At 34.1% G+C, this 9,002-nt stretch overlaps 1 protein-coding gene across 1 annotated transcript; it reads right to left on the bottom strand.

Moving 5' to 3' along the window:
- Positions 1–755: 755 nt before the first annotated feature.
- On the bottom strand, positions 756–7,560 carry HELRODRAFT_168940 (hypothetical protein; the record flags this gene model as incomplete). The annotated part of the gene is made up of 7 exons (XM_009014782.1): positions 756–1,659; positions 2,014–3,187; positions 3,704–3,820; positions 4,277–5,065; positions 5,786–5,887; positions 6,296–6,381; positions 7,538–7,560. 7 exons carry the CDS (start codon positions 7,558–7,560, stop codon positions 756–758), a joined length of 3,195 nt encoding a protein of 1,064 aa, XP_009013030.1.
- Positions 7,561–9,002: the final 1,442 nt, after the last annotated feature.

The raw sequence follows: 9,002 nt of genomic DNA on the forward strand, positions 1-9,002 counted from the left end.
TGGTTCATGTTTAAAATTTGGTCGTTTATTGTGTCAGAAAATAATTAGAGTGAAAAGTTTCGTATTTTTGTTCAGTGTGCTTCGTAGTCCGGCCCTTGCTCAGACCTTTGTTTCAGAGAACCTGCAGTGTTTCGCGGCGTACGCGTTTTTGTACCACTTAGCTGCTGCTCGTTCTTTGTTGTCGCCGCATGATTCCGAACTGAAAATTTTTGTAACAACAGATGCTTCGGTTTGTTCGACACGCGTGTTTGTTAAGGGGTCTGGAAAAAAGCTCAGGTACTTCGGTCGGTTGATGCTCCGGTTGTATTGCAATTCTTTGGTTGTCATCCAAGTGACCATCGATGATAGAAGAAAAAGAATTATGCAGAGTATGAAGACAAGAGCCGTCGTGTTTATCAGTTTCATCACGGATTCTACTTCAGATGCGTTTGTACTCTGCAAGCGTTTCTGGAGAAAATCTAAAAAAATATAAAGAGCGTTTAAAAATTTCAAGCAACCGTGCAAAGGCTAGCGTACCTGATTTTTCTCTTCTATTTTTGCTTTCAAGACAGGGTATAATGTTCATTTGAGCAATTCCTGAGGTATCTGAAATGTTTTTAAGTTTTAAAGTATCATCTGTACGCTCATCGTTACATGGAGCAAACAAACACTACAAACGAATGCTTTTTTAAAAAAGTTTTTAGATTTAGAAGTTAAATTATTTTAAATTGATGTTTATTAAAGCTTAGTATTTAAATTAATGAACCATCGAGCAGTTAATGAAGGAAATAAATACTGGTTGTTAGGAAGTCGGCCAGAGCTTGCACCTGCTGAAGTTCAAACACGTTACTGAGACTTGCAGCACTTGAAGTCAAGGCGAAGCTTGAAACTGTGACGTCATTTATTGACGTAAAACTAATAAATTTAAACGTCATCATGAAGAAAATATTTTTTAACTGCACAAGTACAAGAAGTAAAAAAGCGCTGATGATGAATTTTATGAGCAAATCTTCGTTGAATGTGCATTTTTCAACTAGTTCAAAGTTGAAGTTTTCGTTGAAATAAGATGGATATAATGGATTGATGGAATGATGAAAACAGCTTATGGAGTTGCTTCGAGAGTATTTGCTGGCATGTTGGGTTGATTGGGGTGTCGAATGATCGCCTAAAGCCGTGTAGGTGTTGTGGTAGAGCGTGTTCCTGCAATTAACATCATTATTTTTGACGCTCAGTAGTTTGTGGTTTTCCTTCGGCGAGTCGCTGTAGACGGCTGACGTGTACAAGGATTTGAATGCTAGTGTGTCATGCGGAGATTTGCTTGGTGTTTTCTTTTTTATTGGGTCTACTCCGTATATTTTTATAGACAGATACAATTTTGTCAATCTATAAAACACGGTTACAATATCTAGAAACATAAAGATATAATATGCAAAATTCACATTCGGCTTCCGAATATTCTTCTGTACTCGATCGTGATCAATTTTATCAATGATATTTGTGAACGCGAAAAAAGTTCTATGGTGATTTATTATGATTTTTTCTTTGATTTTTCTGTCACTTGATGTGAATTGTTTGGTCAGCGAATGGTAACCTAAATGATGACCAATCGATGATTTCGTCACATTTATTGTCAGGGGCAAAAGAAGCTTTGTGTAAATCGATTCGTGTGCTTTGAAAAATCTGAAAAATTTTTTTTCAATTGTTAGTCTCTTGATATTTTTAAAAAATAATGTTTTTAAAGAAGAAAATAATTTAAACAAAGGTCACAATCGTTGAATATGTAGTTGATATACATGAATTGTCTTCAAAAAGTAAGTGAATTGAGGGAAAAATAAGTTTTCAGAGTTAAATAGACGATGTTTTAGGTTAAGAGCTAGTTTATTGACCACAATCCTTGATGAGCCCTAGTTTTTCTTTACTACTGATTGAAAAATAATCTGCTTGCATTCGTTATTTAGTAACAAAAAACTGATTAATCATTCTAAAATATCAATAGGCAAACAAATCATCAATAAACACGCAAACATGAAAAACCTGCTTCTCCAGTTTCTCATTACGATTTCGCAAGCATTCGAACAGCACGTTTGACAGAAGTGTGCCTCCACAAGCTGAAACATCGGCAGCTTCATGTTTTCAACGTTAGCCAGTCCGGCAAGTATTTTTAAGAATAGGAACCATTTATTGTCAACTTTCCTGTTTCGAAATTGCTTTCTACCCATGGTTAACCTCGTCAGATCGTATTTTTCTTTTTTCATGTTAACTCGGGAGTTGTTTTTCATCTTGTTTATGGGCTCTGTTAATTTGCTGACAAGTTCGTTGGTTTTGTTGTGAAGAGTTTCTCGATGTGTGTTGGATGCGTTGGAAATGATGCTGACAATTGAGTCGATGTACCTATCACAGGATAATGTCTGTTGACTGTTAACATTAATGAGGTCCAGCAAATCTCGTCTATCCTGAAACTCAAACTTTTGCAGCAGTTTGTAAAGTTCTTCCTTTTTCCAAAGTTTGAATGACTCGAACCCGTTCTCAAATTGAAAATTTTCATGAATCCAAAAAATGAACAAGCAGGATACAATGGTGAAAGTAATTAGGATGCTGTAGATTATTTTTGCAACGACGAAAAAGACTACAACCACCTTGATGACGGTAGTGGCAGAAGACTGACAGAGATTCTTCTTCTTCTTCTCGCCACTTGCGAGAAACAAGTTATCCAACCGAATTTCAGCATCAAATGTCGTCTGGTGGTAAAGATGGAAGTAGGGGTGGTTCTTTCCAGAGAAGCCCTTCTTACGATTGAATTTCAACTTTATGCAGAAAAATGTGAAGAAAAGACATGTGAGGTTGAATGAAACAAACAGTGTAGCAGCCAGCGTGGCCACAATTATTAACCATAGAGATATGGTTTTTTGCTCTTTCGCAGTTTTTTCTGTAATTTTTTTATTCGCTGATTTTGAAATTTCTCCAAGTTTATCACGACTATTGTGAAACAACACAGTGACGTAAACTCTGCTAATCATTTTCGTGTCATCTATGGATATCGCAAACGTTTTTTCGCTTTCGCTCGCTGAGAGGCCGTGAGTGACGTTCTGAATGATGACGTCAAATTTGGTTCCGTCAGAAATGAGAAGGTCAAGTTTCACAAGTTCCTCATTCTCGTTCACATCCTCCATGCTGATGCTCAAATAAGTTTCTACCTGGTTCGTTTCACCTTTCAAATCATGGTGTGGTGAAGATGATTGTGCTGAAGATGATTGCGCTGAAGATGATTGTGCTAAAGATGATTGCGCTGAAACTTGACGATGTGGTGGGAGAAGAATAATGATGACGACGAACGTAGTGGTGGTAATTGTGAAGGTTTAAAAAGCGATTGTCGGTTTAATAAAAATATATGATTTGGGACTAGTAGCTGAAAATTATTCAAATGCGTTACTAATAAATTTGATTTTATTTGAAACATTTTAAACTTTTTGTAAAAAAATAAAGTAAAAATCTCAAACGTGAGTAACATTTCCAATACATTAACAAATAGTTACGTGTTAAGAGAATGAATAAAATTAAATTAGGGTCAGTTCAACACAGAAAACAATAAACCAAATCTAATCTCCAAACCTAATTAGAAAACAACTTGAAACTAAATTAAAACAAAATAAACGCTGATACATTTTTCTTCACAAATAAAATAAAAAAAACAATAAAGATGAAATGAAAAGAAAACTGGACAAACCATGCAGGGAGATACTCATGTATTTTTCCTCCATGAAAGACAGATTAGCGTGGAAGCGAACCAACCGTGACCGACCGTCTTCAGCTCCGAACCATCTCCTTAGTAACGATGCATTACCTTCGTGTGCAGATGAGAATGCTTTTGTTTTTCAAAATTGGCAGACACAAGTGAAAAATATATGGTTTGTGTGCTTTATATGTATTAATATGTTTTATATGTTTATTTATATATACCTATATATAGGTGCTGTCTAACATCGATTTTAGTTAAAATTTAAAGAATTACAATTTTATTCGAAAAATTTCACTAAATTTATGAAAGTTGCATTCAATTGTCTAGACCAACATTTTACAGGAAAACTTGCAAAAATCAATTTGCTGACAAAGCAGACATTGTAACTTCACCGTGATCGTAACTAAATTGCTAAGATAATTTCAAAGCGATACTAAACTATTATGAATTACAATTAACTATAATGCATCTATACAATGTATTTCAGCAAACCATAATTAACTGAAATGATTCAATAATGAATTATGAATAATAAGAATAAATTATGATAAATAAACTGACCATCAAGGTGCAGTTTCAAATGTGGCCTCTCTCCTACCCTAGTAACAATGTACTCAAAAGAATTCGACAACTTCTGGACTCTCGTCACATTAACCTGTACCTCGTTATCGTTAAGAACCCGCCGATTTTCATCGTTGCTAGGAAGCAGATTGTCAATCGTGCCGCGACAGTGGCTGTCGTCGTTCATGAACCAGTGGTTGATGTGGTGGCGTTGGTTGCTTCTTGAGGGGTTTTTGAGGTCGACGGAGACAGAGAGATAGTGAGGTGGTGAGTGTTGGTGACGTTTGAATGACCAGATGTTGTTCAGGTCTGACTTGGCTTGGTTAAGTTCTACTTGCCTGACAAAATAAACTAATTCGTTGTGGGTTGATAGTGACGACGATAATGATGATGACATAGATGATGATGATGCAGATTGAAATGGTAACGAATGGTATTGATGGAAATTTATAATTGATGATGACAGTCCCGATGACGTTGATGATGACGTCATCAAGTTATTTTTATCCCCGACATCATTTTGAGGTTTTTTCTTAGCGATGAGTATGAGTTCGTCGTGCAGACTCAACCCTCCGTATTCGATTCTAAGGACGTTGTTTGGTGACGTGTGTGTGCCTTCCTCTGTAAGTTCTCGCCAACTTTTGATGTGTCTTGAAAATTTTGCAGTTTCCACGGACCTCGGTAGACTGAGATGATAAGAGACATTGAAGAGGGTTTCTGGTATTTTTTTGATCAGATGACATTGAAATGCAATCTCCCGGGTCTGGTATTGCTTTGAGAATGTTAGGCCTGATTGAGCAAAAAATGTTTGAGTGATGCATCGTCCGATGTGTTGTCTGCTGTCATGTCTTTTTGTTGTTGTTTGATTTGAGTTTTTGTTGTTGTTGTTTGAGTTTTTGTTGTTGTTGTTTGAGTTTTTTTGTGAAGTTTTTGTTTTAATACAGTACGTATATGTGCAAGCGTTTGTGTGTGTGTACGTTCATTGTTTTGCACTGTACTCTTGTTCTTTTTTTTTGTTTAGTGTTTGTTGTACACATACGCGTTCGTACAAAATGTACGTATTGATTTGAAGAATTATGCAAAATGCTAACTTTTCAACATTATTTGTAGATTTGTGTTTGTAAACTTCAACTTCATACGTATTTGCATGAGATGTTGGATTGAATGTTTGGTTGTCAATGTATGGTTATTTATGTTTTTCGGTTAGGTAATATCGCATAGGATGTTTGCTTAATGTCGCATGTACAGCCTTGTTAGACGCCTATGTATTCATAATTACTGGTTTCAGCGTTGTTGAACAGGCATGTCAATTAATCTGGGTTTATATCCTATTTGCCTTTCGCATTAATTATTATTAATATTTTCACTTGAATTTATTATTAACACACAATAAATTTTAATTAATTATGTCAAAAAAAGTTTAAAATGTTAAACTTACACACAAATGACAAACCAAAATAATTTTAAAAAGAGAACACAATGTAAGACCTCTGATGCACTGATGATGACCTGCACATTCAGTCGGCAGCAGTTGGTCGTTGGCTGGCTGCTGGCAGTTCCCCACAGAGCAATCAACTTCGCAACAATCCTTCAACCCGCCATCAAATGTTTCTTAAAAGAAGTTAATACATAGTTGCAGTCAAATTTATAACTTGCAGGCCAGAATTAATTTTTTGTTTTTAAATTAGATGATTAAAAAATCTATAAAGTATACCAAGAATTAAACTACACATGAACTGTAGGTACATTTCAAAATACTTTCGGTTATCAACTTAATGTCGTAGTCTTAGCCAAAGATGTTTTTCTGTCCTCAGCTGACAACAAAAACTTTTCTAGGAAATTCATTTTCAAAATTAGTTTTTTGACCAACAAAACCCTCTAACAAACAAAATAATTCTTAAAAATTATTAACAACCCGACAGACACAAATCTTTTGACTGTACACAGATTTAAAAGTAAAAAAAAGTGATACATAAATGCCTAAGCAAGTATTGAAATTGCCATACATTTTATTCACACCTATGATATACGCACACAGGTTGTAGATAAGTTGTAAACGCTGGCCGTCGTGGATAAACGCCTTAAGTTTGCTACTAAAAATCTCCCTGAATAATTTATTAAATGGCATCGAAATTGTTTCTTGAAAGAGAGAAAGAGAGTAAGAGAGAGTAAGAGAGAGAGAGGGAGAGAGTAAGGTAAGAAGAGAGAGAGAGAGAAATAGAGAGAGAGAGAGAGAGAGAAATAAAACGAATGATAATTTAAAAGTTGTTAGTGCTTTTTGCATTTTTTCCATGAAATTACTGTTTATGTCGTCTGAAGGAGGTTGTCCATTATTCAGCCAAGGTAAGCATTTACAAAAATTGTTTTTTCACATACCCATACACTTACAAACACACACACACACACACAGACATACACGTATCAACACTGATATCACATAAATAAAAGGAATATTTTAATATTTTTACAACAAAATTTATACATTTCTGCCCAAGACGTGTTATAAAGCACACATAATACAAATGCACTCATAAGCATTCAAACGCAAGCACATGCACACAAATACAATTCCAAAAGATATAAACAAACGAACGAACGAACGAACGGAAGAACGAACGCCCACCCATTTAATACGCCTTCCTACACCTGAGATGGCTTTAAATTTCTATATAAAAGCAATGTTGTTTTTATTTCTCAGACAATGAATAACGTTATGAGAAAAACAATGTAATATTTGTATGTATATCTATGTGTTTATGTGTGTGTATGTATGTATGCTTGTATATATGTATGTGTTTATGTGTGTGCGTATGTATGTGTGTTTAAGTATGTATGTGTGTTTAAGTATGTATGTGTGTGTATGTACGTATGTATGTATGTATTTATGTATGTTTGTTTGTATATATGTATTTATAATTGTATTTATAATTGCTTTTATTTATAATTGTGTGTATGTACGTATGTATGTATGTATTTATGTATGTTTGTTTGTATATATGTATTTATAATTGTATGTATGTATGTATGTGTGCATGTGCGTACGTATATATGTATGTATATGTGTGTGTGTTTGTGTATGTGTATTTTTGTAAATATAAATAAAATATAAATCGCTTTATATTTAAGAAATATTCTGATGAGAAATTCTTTTGTATAACTTCAGACATACATTATTCTGGAAAAATAAAATGTATAGAAAACATCTTTTTCTGTTTTTCATTTGTTATTTATTTTATTTGTTTTTTCTGTGTTTTATTCTACCTGTTTAATGTTAACGCATGCATTGTTGAGTGTGTGTATGTACCATGTACGTGTGCCTTAAAGTCAAGTTTTTACATCTTCTTTTATGCACCCCAAGTATGGATAAATGTGATACATGCATTTATACAATCAAAATAATTATATAAACAAAAAATTTAGGTTTATTAATTATGTGTGCGTGCGTGCGTGTGTGTGTGTGTGTGTGTGTATAGGTGTGTGTAATATTTGAGTGCTATCAAGCTTGAATATTTGATTGTTTTAGTTGCATTGTTGGCAGATGCAGAAACAGCATGATGTATGCGTATGTCATAATGCTCTATCAGGCTTATCTCTATTGTTTTCGACGAGACCAACATCATTTTACGCTATTTGACTTAAACTATCTAGATGATATGAGATGATATCACGTAAAATAACACAAAATGATGTTTCTAGTCAGAGTAACAACTAAAAATGAACTTAGATAATACCTATATATAGTGCAATGTTAAGTGCAATGACAGTTGATAAAATAGTTAGCAGGGCGGCTTATAAACAGATTAAATTGATTGCAATGATTGCAAACAAAAAAAACGTATTATTCGTTTATTTAAACTATTAGACCTACAAATTTATACTTCCATCATTCAAGCTGAGTTTATGTATTTACTCTGAAACCACTGATTTTCAAAAAATTTGGTTGAAGGGATTATTTTTGCGATGTAGGTGTTTTCTGTCACCAAATCGGGTAGGGTTTTAACTAGATTTCATTTCGTACACCGTAAATCAGGGGTGGGCCAACTTTTTTTCTGTGAGGGCCGCATTGAGGACTATTTTATCTTTAAAGGGCCGCAAATGTACTTGAATAGCAAATTTTTTCGACCCGGGGGAGAGTTTTTTAAGATTTGTGGCTACTTTTTTTGGTTATAATGTCTGGCTGACGACCTTTTTTTGGCGAACAAGGCCTTGCGGGCCGCATAAGATTAAGATAACTTTGCGGGAAACCCGCGGACCGTAGTTTGCCCACACCTGCCGTAAATCAGTCATTCAGAAATTTCTTTCCAGAAAAACGGTTTTGATATTAATAATTAGTTATTTTTGATTTCGTATAGGCCATCTTCATGAACTAATCAAAAGGATCTTAAATAAATTTTTATTTTTTTTTAGATAAAACTTTCATTGAGTCGCAAACTGAATGTGTCGTATCAATTGTATCTTGAAGACACTGTAATATGTGAACACGTGAACTAACTTAATATTATAAGGGGATACATTTCAAAAGTAACTTAAACCAATAAAAAATTTCTCTTGTTCTTTTAAAACAAGCATTTAAAATTTATGGAATCTTTTGTTTTAAACATTAAATCTCGGATGTCAACTTTTTCATGTTTTTTTTTCTTCAAACTTTGTCTAAAAAAATAAATTAAGAAAACAATGTGTGTGTGTGTGTGTGTGTGTGTGTGTTGTTGTAGTATGTTAAAGTGTT

Source organism: Helobdella robusta (genome assembly GCF_000326865.2).
Source record: "Helobdella robusta unplaced genomic scaffold HELROscaffold_14, whole genome shotgun sequence".
NCBI lineage: Eukaryota > Metazoa > Annelida > Clitellata > Rhynchobdellida > Glossiphoniidae > Helobdella > Helobdella robusta.